Source organism: Melanerpes formicivorus, unplaced genomic scaffold (assembly GCF_026170545.1).
Source record: "Melanerpes formicivorus ecotype bairdi unplaced genomic scaffold, bMelFor1.0.p_v2 SCAF_41, whole genome shotgun sequence".
Lineage (NCBI taxonomy): Eukaryota > Metazoa > Chordata > Aves > Piciformes > Picidae > Melanerpes > Melanerpes formicivorus.
Window position 1 is genome coordinate 251,553 of NW_027142393.1, and position 16,644 is coordinate 268,196.

Sequence of the window (16,644 nt, forward strand, 5' to 3'; positions counted from 1 at the left end):
TGCCAACAATTCCCTGCAGCAGCAGCTCATGTGTTACAGGCTTTCTGGGGTTTTTAATAGTACTTCAGTCAAATTCAGCAAGTTTCACACCTTTCTCTAGACAGTGATCAAAAAATAGACAGCCAGAGGGATCAGTCCCTTGGAGCTGGAAGATTCATAGAAACAGAGAATGGGTTTAGGTGGAAAAGACCTCCCAAGGTCCTTGAGTCCAGCTGTTCTCTAAGGTCTTCTGAGGCTGCTGCTGAACCATGGCCCTCAGCACCACATCTCTGCCCCTTTGAAACACCTCCAGGGATGGGGATTCACCCAACCCCCTGGGCAAGCTGTCCCAGCATTTGAGAGCACTGCCAATGAAGAATTTTCTCCTAATGCCCAACCTTAATCTCCCCTGGAGCAACTTGAAGCCATTTCCTCTTGTCCTCTCTCAGGTTCCTTGGGAGAAGAGAGCAACCCCTACTTCACTCCAGCCTCCTTCCGGGGAGCTGTAGAGAGCAATGGAGTCTCCCCTCAGCCTCCTTTTCTCCAGGTTAAACAACTCCAGCCACAAGATTAAGGTTTTTTTTTCCCCTCCAGACCCTTCCCCAGCTTTGTTGCCCTTCTCAGGACCCTCTCCACCCCCTCCATGTCCTTCTTGGAGTGAGGAGCCCAAAACTGAATGCAGAACTCAAGGTGTGGCCTCACCAGTGCTGAGTACTGGATGATCTCATGATCTCCTCTGATGTCACTGCTTAAGCTCTGCTCCTTAGGAAAAGGAATCAGCTGAGGACAAAGGGCTAGGCCAGAAGCTGTTACTTGGCAGCCAAAGGGAACACTGTACCTGTTCCAGGGAAGTCCATGCTTCAGCAAGCTCCCAGAACTTCCTCTGCAAGCAGAAGTTTGTTGTATCTCTCATGGTTGAATAGAATTAACCAGGCTGGAGAAGACCTTTGAGATCATCAAGTCCAACCTATCACCCAACACCTCATGATAACTAAACCATGGCACCAAGTGCCTCATCCAGGCTCTTCCTAAACACCTCCAGGGATGGTGACTCCACCACCTCCCTGAGCAGCACATTCCAATGGCCAATCTCTTTCTGGGAAGAACTTCTTCCTAACATCCAGCCTGAACTGCCCCTGGCACAGCTTGAGACTGTGTCCTCTTGTTCTGGTGCTGGTTGCCTGGGAGAAGAGACCAACCCCCACCTGGCTACAACCTCCCTTCAGTTAGCTGTAGAGAGCAAGAAGGTCTCCCCTGAGCCTCCTCTTGTCCAGGCTAAGCAACCCCAGCTCCCTCAGCCTCTCCTCCCAGGGCTGTGCTCCAGACCCCTCCCCAGCTTTGTTGCCCTTCTCTGGACACCTTCCAGCATCTCAACATCTTTCCTAAACTGAGGAGCCCAGAACTGGACACAGGACTCAAGGTGTGGCCTAACCAGTGCTGAGCCCAGGGCAGAATGACCTCCCTGCTCCTGCTGGTTGCCCAGTCCCTGATGGCATAAAGCAACCTAGTGCTGTGCCCCTCTAGTTCTAGAGCCCTCTGGGGTCAAGGTCCACAGTTAGTTGAGTTTAAAATTCATTTGCCTGCTAAGTCTTCTTGGGGTTCATAGAGGCAGAGAATGGTTTGGGTTGGAAGGGGCTTCAAGCATCATCCTGTTCCAACCCCCCTGCCATGGCCAGGGACACCTCACACTACAGCAGCTTGCTCACAGCCACAGCCAGCCTGGCTGCAAAAACCTCCAGGGATGAGGCTTCCACCACCTCCCTGGGCAGCCTGTGCCAGGCTCTCTCCACCTTCATGGAGAGGAACTTCTTCCTAACATCCAATCCAGTTGCAGCTCCTCCCTCCTGCCATGGGTCTTCCCAGTCCTCCTAACCTCAGCAGGAAGCACTGGGAGGATGAAAGCAGCTGATGGTGACACCCTGTCTGCAGGGTGCCAGTTTCCAGTCAGCTACACCTGAGCAAACATTTCTGCGGCTCTTAAAGTGTAGGCCAGGCCTGGTTGGTAGCAGCTGAGGTGTTTGACTGTGGGGAGGGCTGGTCCCACAAAGCAATGCTCCTTTATCAGCCACTCCCAGTTGTGATTGATAAGAAGATGGCTGCATCACTGCAGTGTAAACAGGTCCACACTGACAACAGAGGGCTGCATAGATTAGTGCCATCAGCCTGGCACTGCAGCAGAGAGGGAGGGTTGGGCTGCCTTGTGCCTCTGGCTCAGGCCTGTGAATGTGTGAGGAGTGGCACAGCAAGGCCCTGGGTGGAGTTTTGCCATGCCCTAAAAAGGGACACCCCTCAGAAGTCAAATTCCATGGGCAGGACTTCCCATCTGTTCACACAATGCTCTATTGTCTTCCAGCAGCCAAATCCACAACAGGACTCTGGGCCATTGTCATCTGCCAGAGTCCCATGGTGGTGTTTGCCTTGTGCTGCTGGAACAAACCAGCCCTGCTTTGACTTCTAAATGTCCAGGCAGGAGGACTCAGCCAGCCACCAGTGTCCTTTTCTTCTTGTTTTCATTGCCCCTTCCTTAAGCCCCAGGTTGAACTAGCCATCCCTCACCCAGAAACCCACAGCCCATTTCCTCTCAAGTTTCTCCCATTCCTCAAGGGGTAGCATAGAATCAGCCAGGTTGGAAAAGACCTCAGAGGTCATCAAGTCCAACCTAGCACCCAGGACCTCCTGACTAATTAAACCATGGCTTCAAGTGCCACACTCCCTCCCTGGAGGTGTTCCAGGGCCAGGTTGGATGAGGCCTTGAGCAAGCTGATCTAGGGGATGGTGTCCCTGCCCATGGCAGAGGGGTGGAACTAGGTGATCTACTAAGGTCCCTTGCAACAAAATCCATTCTATGAAGCTGTGGGCTCTGCTCCAGCTCAGGGACATGCTGATAGCCAGCCCTTAAGGCAGCTTGAAGGTATTTTCTCTGTGGAGATAGCAACCAGGTGGCCAAGAAGGCCAACAGCAGCCTGTGTGTGTATCAGCAAGAGTGTGGCCAGCAGGAATGGGGAAGGGATTGTCCTCCTGTACTCAGCACTGCTGAAGCCACACCTTCACTCCAAGGGCTCCTCACTCCAAGGACATTGAGGGGCTGGAGTGTGTCCAGAGAAGGGCAACAAAGCTGATGCAGGGTCTGGAGAGCAGGGCTGGGGAGAAGCAGATAAGGGAACTGGAGAAGAGGAGGCTGAGGGGAGACCTCATTGCCCTCTACAATGAATCCCTGAAAGGAGGTTGGAACCAGGTGGAGGTTGGTCTCCTCTCAAAGTATCAGGAGATAAGGAGTAGAAGAAATGGCCTGAAATGGCCCCAGGGGATGATTAGGTTGGAGATGAGGAACAATTTCATTGCTGCAGGAGTGGTCAGGCACTGAACAGGCTGCCCAGGGGGGTGGAGGAGTCACCATCCCTGGAGGTGTTTAACAGAGGCAGAGACATGGTGCTGAGGGATGTGCTTTAGGGCCAGCCTGGCTAGAAGTAGAGAATGGTTGGACTTGATCCTGAAGGTTTCTTCCAACCTAAATGATTCTGTGACAGGAGGCATGAATCTGGGAGCTGCCAGGTCTGCACCTTTCCCACAGGATTCCAGGACTCTGGGGATTGGAAGGGACCTCTGGGGATCATCCTGCTAGAGCAGGGGCACCCACAGCAGCTTGCCCAGCAGCATAATGATCAGGTGGCTTTGGAATCTCTCCAGAGAAGGAGACTCCACAACCTCTCTGGGCAGCCTCCTCCAGGCCTCCAGCACCCTCACACCAAACAACTTTCTCCTCATCTTCACATGGAACCTCCTGGCTTCCAGTTTGTGCCCCTTGTCCTGTCCCTGGGCACCACTGACAAGAGTCTGGCCCCAGCCTCTTGCCCCACCCCAGGTCCTTTAGCTCTTGCTGAGCATTGCTCAGATCCCCTCTGGGGCTGCTCTTCTCCAGGCTCCACAGCCCCAGGGCTCTCAGCCTTTCCTCCTCCCAGAGATGCTCCAGGCCCCTCAGCATCTCTGCAGCCTCTGCTGGACTCTCTCCAGTGGTTCCCTGTCTCAGCACAAGTCAAGGTGTAAGGATGAAATCCCTGTAATAAGTCCAGGTAAAGCTCTTCTGCATCTCTGCAGTGGTTTGCAGGTCACTGGCCTTACCTCCTCTGTTCCACTTGGGCTTTTCCAGCAGAGGATGTAACACTTGGAGGATACTTGAGTTGCATCTTGGAACTCAGGCTGTGTTTATTTAGCAGAATTAGCTCTGCTGGCTGCAGAGCCTGGAGCTTGTCCCAGAATGTTGTGTGTGCCTGGAGAAGGAGCAGGGAGATGGAATGGTGTGGTTTGCTTTGGCTCTCAAACTGAGGGAGTTGGGGCTGTTCAGTCTGGAGAAGAGAAGGCTCCAAGGAGACCTCATTGTGGCCTTCCAGGATCTGAAGGGGGCTACAAGAAAGCTGGGGAGGGACTTTTGAGGGTGTCAGGGAGTGATAGGAGTGGGGGGAATGGAACAAAACTAGCTATGGGTAGATTGAGATGGGATGTGAGGAAGAAGTTGTTCCCCATGAGGGTGGTGAGAGCCTGGCACAGGTTGCCCAGGGAGGTGGTGGAAGCCTCCTGCCTGGAGGTGTTTGCAGCCAGGCTGGATGTGGCTGTGAGCAACCTGCTGTAGTGTGAGGTGTCCCTGGCCATGGCAGGGGGGTTGGAACTGGCTGCTCCTTGAGGTCCCTTCCAGCCCTGACAGTGCTGTGATTCTTGGGAACTGAGGGAGCTGGGGCTGTTTAGTTTGGAGAAGAGGAAGCTGAGGGGAGACCTCTACTGAAGGAGCTGGGGATGGTTAGTGTGAAACAGAGGAGGCTGAGGGGAGACCTCATTGCTGTCTACAACTACCTGAAAGGAGGTTGTAGAGAGAATGGAATAGAATAGAAGGGACCAGGTTGGAAAAGACCTTAGAGATCATCAAGTCCAACCTATTGCCCAACACCATCTAACCAACTAAACCATGGCACCAAGTGCCTCATCCAGGCTCTTCCTAAACACCTCCAGGGATGGTGACTCCACCACCTCCCTGGGCAGCACATTCCAATGGTGAATGACTCTCTCAGTGAAGAACTTTCTCCTCACCTCAAGCCTGAACTTCCCCTGGCACGGCTTGAGACTGTGTCCTCTTGTTCTGGTGCTGCTTGCCTGGGAGAAGAGACCAACCCCCACCTGGCTACAACCTCCCTTCAGGGAGTTGTAGAGAGCAATGAGGTCTCCCCTGAGCCTCCTCTTCTCCAGGCTAAGCAATCCCAGCTCCCTCAGCCTCTCCTCATAGGGCTTGTGCTCAAAGCCTCTCACCAGCCTCAGATCCTGGAAGGCCACAATGAGGTCACCTCAGAGCCTTCTCCTCTCCAGACTGAACATCCCCAACTCTTTCAGTCTGTCCTCATAGGAGAGGTGCTCCAGCCCTTTGCTCATCCTCCTGGCCCTTCTCTGGACACAGTCCTGCATGTCCCTCTTGTAATAGTGGCTCCAGACCTGGATGCAGTACTCCAGGTGGGGTGACCCTTGTAGAGCAGGGTTCTGGGTTGGACTTGGTGATCCTGAGGGTCTCTTCCAACCTGAATGCTTCTGTGGTTCTGTTACTGATCCTGTGTTGGGTTGCTGGTTTGCTTGCTCCCCTCAGGGTGCCAACATGGCCAAGCAGATCGGCGCGGCGACCTACATCGAGTGCTCGGCTCTGCAGTCGGAGAACAGCGTCAGGGACATTTTTCACGTCGCCACCTTGGCCTGTGTGAACAAAACAAACAAAAACGTCAAAAGGAACAAATCCCAGAGGGCCACAAAGAGAATTTCACACATGCCTGGCAGGCCAGAACTGTCCACAGTGGCCACAGACTTGAGAAAGGACAAAGCAAAGAGCTGCACGGTGATGTGAGCGAGGACCTCGGGCTTGCCTGCGGAGCAGAAAGGGTGGAAGGAAGAACGTTCCCTGGGGGGAGGGAGGGGGGGAAAGGTGGTGTTGGTTTGGTTTTGGTTCTATTTGTTTCCTTTTTTTTTGGGAGGCTCAGTGAAGCACCCACAGCCACCACATGGTATTGAATGAGTGCTTTGAAAGGCCTGGAGGCTTTCACCCCTTGTTGTGAGACTGTGCTTAAAGGGAACTTGAGCCAGCGAGGAGGTGGCGCCGGGGAAACGACCATGGTGAAGAAAATGCCAAAACAAAGACACAGAGAGAGAGAGAGAAAGGAATAAAGGGAAAAGAAGAGGAAAAAAAAAAACAACCAGACAACAAAATGTTTGAATGTGTGGAGAGAAGAGAGTGAGTGGGAAAAGAACACTGCAGAAGGAGAGAGATGCCACGGACAGTGCTTGGTTTCTTTGCTTCCCGCTCTTCTCCTGGATGCTGCCGCTTCGATTTCATTCCAATGCTTTCCTTTTTTGGGTTGGTTTTGGCTGCCTGTGGCTTTGGTTGGCTTTCTGTTCCTGTTCAGAAGGTGTTCTTCTTAATGTGCCCTCCTCATCAAGGAACTCCCTGAAGAGCTGGGGCTTCACTTCCCAAAGGATGTGATCTCGTTGGGGGCTGGTTGTCGGCAGCAGCTCAGCGTTCAAACGGAGGAGTTGTCCCTCTGTGTGTGTGTCACCAAGAGGAGGACCATCCATGAGAAGTCTGGGAGTGGTTTGAGCAGCCTGCCTTTGGGCCATGGTGGTGGTGGTGGAGCCACAACCACCTCGAGGCTTCCCCCCTGTTCCAAGTTGGAAATTGGATGGATCCACTTTGGGGGGGGGGGGGGGGTGTGGTTTGGAGGGGCAACCAAGCTGCTTGTTTGCTGGAGGACTCTTTGACTTTCTGCTGTGTTCCTCTTAGTGGTTGTGATGATTCTTTGTTATTAGAGTGGAAATGATCTCCAGTTCTGGTGTGCTGTTCTGGGTGTGCCGCTGTGGGTTCAAGTGAAAGGTGCTGCAAAGAGCTGTGATGACAAATGATCCTGAAGGTTGACCAGCAGGATAACTCATTAAGCCTTACTGCCTGCCTGGGGACCTCCCCCAAGACTCCCTCTGGAGGAGCTGGTGGATCCCAGGGCCTTAGCCCTCTGGGAAGTGTTAGTTTGTGATGTGGTTTCACTGCAATGATCTTGACAAAGAAGCCAAGAATCTGCAAATGAGCCAGCAGAGCCAGGTTTATCTTTTGTGATTCTCTCATTTGTTTTCTCTTTGGGGTGGGGAGGGTGGGGAGAGGGGTGGTTGCAGCCTGCATTTGCTCATGGGGAGTCACAAATGGGGTCTGGAGAACTGTTGACACCTTAAGGGGGTCCCCAGTAGAAACTGGATACTGCCTTTCAGTGCCTAGAGATAGGGATCCAGACCACAACCAAGCAACGCCGGGGAACCAGTCGAGTCAAATTCCTTCCTGCTTGCTTTTCAAGTCCCATGGTGAACATTGCAACAAACCCAGCCTCCAAACTGCCCTCCCACCTTGCTCACTGAGCAACTTGACTTGATAGCTCCTCTCCAAAAACACAAAACACAAACCAAAAGAAGGATAGAATAGAGTAGAATAGAATGAACCAGGTTGGAAAAGACCTTTGAGATCGAGTCCAACCTCTCACCCAGCACCATCTCATCAACTCAACCATGGCACCAAGTGCCTCAGCCAGGCTCCTCTTAAACACCTCCAGTGATGGTGGCTCCACCACCTCCCTGGGCAGCACATTCCAATGGCCAATCTCTCCTTCTAGGAAGAACTTCTTCCTAACATCCAGCCTGAACCTCCCCTGGCACAGCTTGAAACTGTGTCCTCTTGTTTTGGTGCTGGTGCTGCTTGCCTGGGAGAAGAGACCAACCCCCACCTGGCTACAACATCCCTTCAGGGAGTTGGAGAGAGCAAGAAGGTCTCCCCTGAGCCTCCTCTTCTCCAGGCTAAGCAACCCCAGCTCCCTCAGCCTCTCCTCCCAGGGCTGTGCTCCAGACCCCTCCCCAGCTCTGTTGTCCCTCTCTGACCAGCATGGTGGTGTCGCTTGTCAGAGGACGAGCGTTTCCCTTCCCTAGGGTGATGCTTCCTTTTGGAAGTCTTGAAAGATGGCTGTCCAACCACAACCCCTTGTCCAAAAGCCACAAGGAAGACTCATTTTTTGTTTCTGTGTGTGTTTGCCCCCCACCCTTTGGTTCATGGATGCAGAGAATGGTTGGGGTTGGAAGGGACCCTTGAAGGTTCTGACCCAGGGGCAGGGGACACATTCCTCTTAGCCCAGGCTGCTCAAGGCTTCATCCAGCCTGGGTATCCAAGACCTCCCTGGCTGGAGAGTAAAAGAAGGGTCTAAAGAGCCCTCAACCCAACTCCCATAACCATAATACATTAAAAAAAAGATACCATAGTATCAGTCAGGGTTGGAAGGGACCACAAGGGTCATCTAGTTCCAACCCCCCTGCCATGGCCAGGGACCCCACACTAGATCAGGCTGCCCAGAGCCTCATCCAGCCTGGGCTTAAACACCTCCGGGGATGGGGCCCCAACCACCTCCCTGGACAACCCATTCCAGGGCTTCTCCACTCTCATGGGGAAGAACTTCCTCCTCCCCTCCAGCCTGAATCTCCCCACCTCCACCTTCATTCCATCCCCCCTCGCCCTATCACTACCTGAGATCCTGAGCAGTCCCTCCCCAGCCTTCCTGTAGGCCCCCTTCAGATATTGGAAGGCCACAATGAGGTCACCTCAGAGCCTTCTCTTCTCCAGACTGAACAGCCCCAACTCCTTCAGTCTGGCCTCAGAGGAGAGGCGCTCCAGCCCTCTTGAAACACATCCCTCTGGCCATGTTTCTGTCCACCCACACCTGAGCTTTGTGTTTGACTGCTGCAAGCAGTGCTGTCGGGGCAGTATTACAAAGCAACACAAAAAAAAAAACCCCAACCCACAAGGAAATAAAGGAGCAGGTGAAGTGCTTTGTGTATTTAAGTATTGGGGAAGAAGTAAGTTATCTCTGTTCTCAAGCAGGCCCACTCATTGCCTTGGTTGGGTTGAGTCGGTTGGTTGGGGTTGGTTGGGGTTTCTTTTTGAGTTGTTGAAGTCACTTTGTATGTTTGGGTCATGTTTCTGCAGTATTTATTAAAAAATGCCATTTTATTTTATATTTTATATTTCATTTTCATTTGTTTTTCTGCCCCCCCCTCTGCCCCTTCCCTTTCCCTTTGAGTTAAAAACTCGGAGCTAAACCAGCAGCAGCAGCAGAGCGGCAGCAGAGGTGTGGTGGAAATGGCTTCTCTGGGGTGGGTTCAGGGAATCATAGAGCCAACCAGGTTGGAAAAGGCCTCAAGAGATCATCCCAAGTCCAACCTGTCACCCAACACCTCCTGACAACTAAACCATGGCTCCAAGGGCCACATCCAAGCCTTTTATCAGCACCCCCAGGGATGGGGTCTCCACCACCCCCCTGGGCAGCACATTCCAATGGCCAATCTCTCTTTCAAGGAAGAACTTATTCCTAACATCCAGCCTAAACCTCCCTTGGCACAGTTTGAGACTGTGTCCTCTTGTTCTGGTGCTGCTTGCCTGGGAGAAGAGACCAACCCCCCACCTGGCTACAACCTCCCTTCAGGTAGTTGTAGAGAGCAAGAAGGTCTCCCCTGAGCCTCCTCTTCTCCAGGCTAAGCAACCCCAGCTCCCTCAGCCTCTCCTCACAGGGCTGTGCTCCAGACCCCTCCCCAGCTTTGTTGCCCTTCTCTGGACACCTTCCAGCAGCTCAACATCTTTCCTAAACTGAAGAGCCCAGAACTGGACACAGGACTCAAGGTGTGGCCTAACCAGTGCAGTGTACAGGGGCAGAATGACCTCCCTGCTCCTGCTGGCCACACTGTTCCTGATGCAGGCCAGGATGCCATTGGCCTTCTTGGCCACCTGGGCACACTGCAGGCTCATGTTCAGCCTACCATCAACCAGCACTCCCAGGTCCCCTTCTGCCTGGCTGCTCTCCAGCCACTCTGCCCCAGACTGTAGCACTGCATAGGGTTGGTGTGACCAAAGTGCAGTGGTCAGAGGAGAACAAAAGCAATTCCTGGGGCTGCAGGACATAGAATCACAGAATTGTCAGGGTTGGAAGGGACCTCAATGAGCAGCCAGTTCCAACCCCCTGCCATGGCCAGGGACACCTCACACTACAGCAGGTTGCTCACAGCCACATCCAGCCTGGCTGCAAACACCTCCAGGGGTGAGGCTTCCACCACCTCCCTGGGCAACCTGTGCCAATCTCTCACCACCCTCATGGGGAAGAACTTCTTCCTCACATCCAATCTCAATCTACCCATTGCTAGTTTTGTTCCATCCCCCCAGTCTTATCACTCCCTGGCACCTTCAAAAGTCCCTCCCCAGCTTTCTTGGAGCCCCCTTCAGATACTGGAAGGCCACAATGAGGTCTCCTTGGAGCCTTCTCTTCTCCAGACTGAACAGCCCCAACTCTCTCAGTCTGTCCTCACAGCAGAGCAGCTCCAGCCCTCTGCTCATCCTTGTGGCCCTTCTCTGGACACCTTCCAGCCCCTCCAGATCCTTCCTGTGCTAGGGGCTCCAGAACTGGGCACAGTACTCCAGGTGGGGTCTCAGCAGAGCAGAGCAGAGGGGGAGAATCACCTCCTTGCCCTGCTGGCTCTGCCTGCTATCTTCTGCTCCCCTTTTCCCCCCCACCCCTGAGTGGACCTTCCAAAGTCAGGGGTGGACTTTTGGTTGTAGGTGACTTTGCTACTTCTGAGTTACTCTGAGCAGAGCCATTAACCTCCTCCTGAGTGTTAGAGCTGCAAATTAGATCCCAGGCTTTCCTCCAAGCAGACAGTGAGTCATTTCTTCTAGAGCATGTCTGGTGGGAAGAGAAATCTCTTCCCTTGGCTGTTGGCTCCTGTGGCCGGTGCTGGATGGAAGCAGAGCACCAGGCATTGACCTTAGCCACAGCAGTGCCGTGATCTCACCTTCTCCTTGCCACCACAGCACTATGCTGCCTTGCTTTTGTCTGCTTTGGAGGTGTTTTACTGCCCTTCATCTTGCTCTTCAGTGGTGATTCATGGTGGGGGGCTGTGGGACAGGGGGTGAGGTGGATGGGCAGTGTTGCATGGCGAATAGCACCTGGGAGAATCACAGAATGGTTTGGGTTGGAAGGGACCTTCAAAATGATCCAGTTCCAACACCCCCAGCCATAGCCAGGGACACCTCCCACTAAGCCCAGATTGCTCAAGGCCTCATCCAGCCTGGCCTTGAACACCTCCAGGGAGAGAGCATCCACAGCCTCCCTGGGCAACCGGTTCCAGAGTCTCACCACCCTCACTGGGAAGAGTTTCTTCCTCATCTTCAGTCTCAATCTTCCCACTTCCAGCTCAAAGCCATTGCCCTCAGCCTATCACTACAAGCCTGTGTCAGAAGTCCCTCCCCAGCTCTCCTGTAGTCCCCTTCAGATAATGGAAGGCTGCTCTAAGCTCTCCCTGGAGCCTTCTCTTCTGCAGGCTGACCAACCTCAGCTGTCTCAGCCTGAAGGTGTTCCAGTCCTGTGATCATCTTTGTGGCCTCCTCTGGACCCATTGGATAGGCAGAAGAGAAAAACAGCTGCCCAGACTGTGGTGCACAGAATACACCTGAGGAGCTCCCATGAATGACTTAGTCTGCTGCTGAGGGCTCATAGAATCAACCAGGCTGGAAAAGACCTCAGAGGTCATCAAGTCCAACCTAATACCTAACACCTCCTGACAACTAAACCATGGCTGCAAGGGCCACATCCAATCCCTTTCTGAACACCTCCAGGGATGGTGACTCCACCACCTCCTGGGGCAGCACATTCCAATGGCTAATCTCTCTTTCTAGGAAGGACTTTCCCCTCACCTTGAGCCTAAACCTCCCCTGGCACAGCTTGAGACTGTGTCCTCTTCTTCTGGTGCTGCTTGCCTGGGAGAAGAGACCAACCCCCACCTGGCTACAACCTCCCTTCAGGGAGCTGTAGAGAGCAAGAAGTTCTCCCCTGAGCCTCCTCTTCTCCAGGCTAAGCAGTGACCAGGTCCAACCAGTAACCCAGCACTGGGGGAAGGGGGAGCAGGGGGGGCTTTGGTGCCTTTCCAAGCCGAGGAGGGCATTGTGTGGCTGCAGGAGGGCACTGGGCTCTGTGTGTGTGTGTGTGTGTGTGTGTGTGTGTGTGTGTGTGTGTGTGTGTGTGTGTGTGTGTGTGTGTGTGCAGCTCACTCTGCTCCCTGGTGATGAAAAGGCTGGGAGGGGGTGATGGAGAAGCTGGCAGAGGGGAAGCCAGAAGGCTCAGCTGGTGTCAGCAGCATTCATGTGCAAAGCAGGGACCCAGGACAGCGCTGGAATCGCTCTGGCAAGGCCATCCCAGTCTTCCCTTTTTTTTTTCTCCTTATCCAGGGATGCTGCAGACTGGAAGGTTTGGGTTTATTAGTTCCAAATGCTGCAGGAGGAGCATCTGCTCTCAACTAGCTCGAAATCATGTTTAATAACAAGGGAGGCAAAAAAGAAAACCCCAAGCCCACAACCAACAACCATCTACGGCAGCCAAATCCCTGTTGGGAGGGCTTTAGCCCAAACAAAAGGCCCCCAGTCCCACTGATTTCCATAACAGATGTAGCATGTGATGCATGACAGCTCAGCCCAGTGGAGCTCCTTTATTCCCCACATCTCCATCTGCAAGGAGCTGGGGCTTTCATTTCATTAATTACTCTGGTGTGCTCGGCACAGCTTTTTGTGTGGCTCCGGCAGGAAGGTTTTGTGTTTCATGCTACAATGATCATGGTAATGGCTTGGGTTGGTTTCTTTGGCTTCTTCCCCCCCCCCCCCCCCCGCCCCTTCTTCTTCTTCTTCTTCTCCTCCTCCCCCCTTCCCCCTCCCTTTTGTGGTGGTGGTGTTGTAATCTGAGTGTTAAAGGTCATTATCCCTCCCCTTTTTCCCCCCCTTTTCCTGCATATGGCACAGGCAGGGGAAAAATACCAGCCACTCCCTGTGGTGCCCAGCATCGCCCTTCCAGACCCAAATGCCTCCCCTCCACACCTGAATTGCACCTTCCTGCACCTGACTTTCACCCTTCCAGACCCAAATCTCTCCTTTCCACCCTCAAATGTCTCCCTTCCAGACCCAAATCTCTCCACCCCCGAATTTCTCCTTTCCAGAGCCAGATTTCTCCCTCCCAGACCCAAATTTCTCCATTCCACCACAAATGTCTCCCTTCCATACCTGAATTTCTCCCTTCCAGACCCATACTTCTCCCTTCCACATCTGAATTGCACCCTCCTGCACCTGACTTTTGCCCTTCCAGAACCAAATCTCTCCTTTCCACCCTCAAATGTCTCCCTTCTAGACCCAAATCTCTCACTTCCACACCTGAATTTCTCCTTTCCAGAGCCAGATTTCTCCCTCCCAGTCCAAATTTTCTCCCTTCCACCACAAATATCTCCCTTCCATGCCTGAATTTCTCCCTTCCATGCCTGAATTTCTCCCTTCCAGACCCATACTTCTCCATTCCACACCTGAATTGCACCCTCCTGCACCTGACTTTTGCCCTTCCAGACCCAAATCTCTCCTTTCCACCCTCAAATTTCTCCCTTCCAGATCCAAATCTCTCCCTTCCACACCTGAATTTCTCCCTTCTTGACCCAAATTCCACCATTCCACCATGAATGTCTCCCTTCCACACCCAAATTTCTCCCTTCCACACCTGAATGTCTCCCTCCCAGACCCATAATTCTTCCTTCCATAACTGAATTTCTCCCTTCCACACCCCAATTTCTCCCTTCCAGACCCATACTTCTCCCTTCCACACCTGAATTTCACCCTTCTGCACCCGACTTTCACCCTTCCAGACCCAAATTTCTCCTTTCCAGACCCAAATCTCTCCTTTCCACCCCCAAATTTCTCCTTTCCAGAGCCAGATTTCTCCCTCCCAGACCCAAATTTCTCCATTCCACCACAAATCTCTCCCTTCCACACCTGAATTTCTCCCTTCCAGACCTGAATTTCTCCCTTCCACACAGAAGTTTCTCCCTTCCAGGCAAGAGCTAACTGTTGGCAGAGGGTACCTGCAGAAGCTGATGAGCATCTTCTCCATGCCAACCTAAGGATGATGCTCAGCCAGCAGCCTCAGGACATCCTTTTCTGGTCCAACCCCAAAATCCCTCTAGCTTCTAATTCACAGTTTTCAACCCCTGACAAGCTCTGGGTATTTTTAATCCTCTTCAGAGAATGTTGTGGCTTGGAAAGGATCTTAGAGAGCATCCAGTTCTAAACCCCTGCAAGGGGAGGGACACTTTCCCCTAGACCAGGTTGCTCAAAGCCTCATCCAGCCTGGTCTTAAACACTTCCAGGAATGAAGCATCTATAACTTCTCTGAGCAACCCATTCTTGGTGTCTCACCACCCTCATAGTAAAGAACTTCTTCCTGACATCCAATCTAAACCTTCCCTGCTCTGGATTCAAACCATTCAAGCCCTTATGAGCAGTCCCTCCACAGCTTTCCTGAGTGCCACTTCAGGTACTGGAATTCTTGACTGTCTGGACCACTTGGCCATGGAAAATAGCTTTGTGGCATCCCTGTGAGGAGGAAAGGCTGAGAGCCCTGGGGCTGTGGAGCCTGGAGAAGAGCAGCCCCAGAGGGGATCTGATCAGTGCTCAGCAAGAGCTAAAGGAGCTGTGGGGGGCAAGAGGCTGGGGCCAGACTCTTGTCAGTGGTGCCCAGGGACAGCACAAGGAGCAATAAGCACAAGCTGGAAGCCAGGAGGCTCCATCTGAAGGTGAGGAGAAAGTTGTTTGGTGTGAGGGTGCTGGAGGCCTGGAGCAGGCTGCCCAGAGAGGTTGTGGAATCTCCTTCTCTGGAGAGCTTCCAACCCCCGCTGGCCATTGTGCTGCTGGGCAAGCTGCTGTGGGTGCCCCTGCTTTAGCAGGGAGGTTGGAGTGGATGATGTGCAGAGGTCCCTTCCAACCTCCAGCATGCTGGGATTGTGTGAAAGTTTTGGGCAGTGGCCCTCAGCTGCCTTCCCCCTCTCATCCCTCAGTGCTCCCCAGGAACATATCATAGAATTACAGAATTGTTTGGGTTGGAAAACACCTCTAAGATCATCAAGTCCAGCTGCCAACCCAACCATGGGCATCAAACCATGTCCCAAAGTGACATGACCACAGGTTTCCTGAACACCTCCAGGCATGGTGACTCCACCACCTCCCTGGGCAGCCTGTTCCGGTGCCTGACCACTCCTGCAGCAAAGAAACTGCTCCTCATCTCCAACTTAAACCACCCCTGGTTGCAACTTGAGGCCAGTTCCTCCCAGACCTCCCTTCCTCACCCCCACACAGAGCACATTCCCACATCATTCATTTCCTCCCCTTTCAGCTCCTCAGGTCACTCACACACTGTCTTTCCATCATCCTCCGTGCTGGTGACTTGTCCCCACTGCCAGATTTCCACAGCAGCCTCCCCCCATTCCCACTGAGCTGCCCATAATCCACTTTTTTTCCCCCCTACTTTCTGGAGTGTTTTTCCTCCCTCCCTCCCATATATTTTGGTTTATCAAACCACTCACCATGGCTACAGCTCTGAGCTGTGGCTCCGTGAAACCCTTGGTGCAGGTCCGAGCGTGAGATTTCTCTGCTCCCCGGCTGGATCCTTTCCAACCTTTTCAAGGCATTTTCAAGATGTTCACATTCCCAGCACTTGAGGATATTAAAAGTAAATTTCCACACCCCCCCCCACACACACACACCCCTTCCCCAACTGTATTTACAGAATACAGAATGAACCAGGTTGGAAAAGACCTCAGAGATCATCGAGTCCAACCTCTCACCCAGCACCATCTCATCAACTAAACCATGGCACCAAGTGCCTCAGCCAGGCTCTTCCTAAACACCTCCAGGGATGGTGACTCCACCACCTCCATGGGCAGCACATTCCAATGGCCAATCTCTCTTGCTGGGAAGAACTTCTTCCTAACATCCAGCCTAAACCTCCCCTGGCACAGCTTGAGTCTGTGTCCTCTTGTTCTGGTGCTGGTTGCCTGGGAGAAGAGACCAACCCCCACCTGGCTACAACCTCCCTTCAGGCAGTTGTAGACAGCAAGAAGGTCTCCCCAGAGCCTCCTCTTCTCCAGGCTAAGCAACCCCAGCTCCCTCAGCCTCTCCTCACAGGGCTTGTAAGGGCTTTCAATAGCAGAAATGGGAGAGAAAGGACTCAGCATAAATTTGCCTAGTGGTTCATTAGGCATTTTGGAGCATTAAAAGGATAAAGCCACCTAAACCCACACAACTCTGGGTTAATGGAATCAGAGCCTGGTATGGGTTGGAAGAGAGATTTAAATGCCATCCAGTCCAACTTCCCTGCACTCAGCAGGGACATCCCCAACCAGCCTGGAGAAGAGGAGGCTCAGGGCAGACCTTCTTGCTCTCTACAACTTCCTGAAGGGAGGTTGTAGCCAGGTGGGGGTTGGTCTTTTCCAACCTGGTTAATTCTGTGTTCTGTGTTCTGCTCTGGCAGGTGTGTTGGACTCAATGAACTCTGGAGGTCCTTTCCAACCCTCAGCATCCTGTGAGCCTGTGAAGCTAAGTGGGGGCCAAGAAGGCTTAAGTAGGATAAAGCTCAAGGCTGTCAAAAAGCCATGATGATTCCTCAGAGCTCCTTGGGTGTTTTGCTTTTTTTTCCCCCAAGTGGTGGGATGGGCAAGCCATGGAGTGCTGGGAAGTTTCCAGGTGGACCACCCAGGAGGGCTGAGGAG

The 16,644-nt window shown here is 53.0% G+C and overlaps 1 protein-coding gene across 1 annotated transcript in view; it reads left to right on the forward strand.

The window, feature by feature from the left end:
• The window catches only part of RND3 (Rho family GTPase 3), a 30,095-nt gene extending 21,053 nt beyond the window's left edge, over positions 1 to 9,042 (forward strand). The window contains exon 5 of the mRNA XM_068158674.1: positions 5,603 to 9,042. Within this exon, the coding sequence (XP_068014775.1) occupies positions 5,603 to 5,854 (252 nt within the window). The 3' untranslated portion in view covers positions 5,855 to 9,042. The remainder of the gene's footprint in view (positions 1 to 5,602) is intronic.
• Positions 9,043 to 16,644: the final 7,602 nt, after the last annotated feature.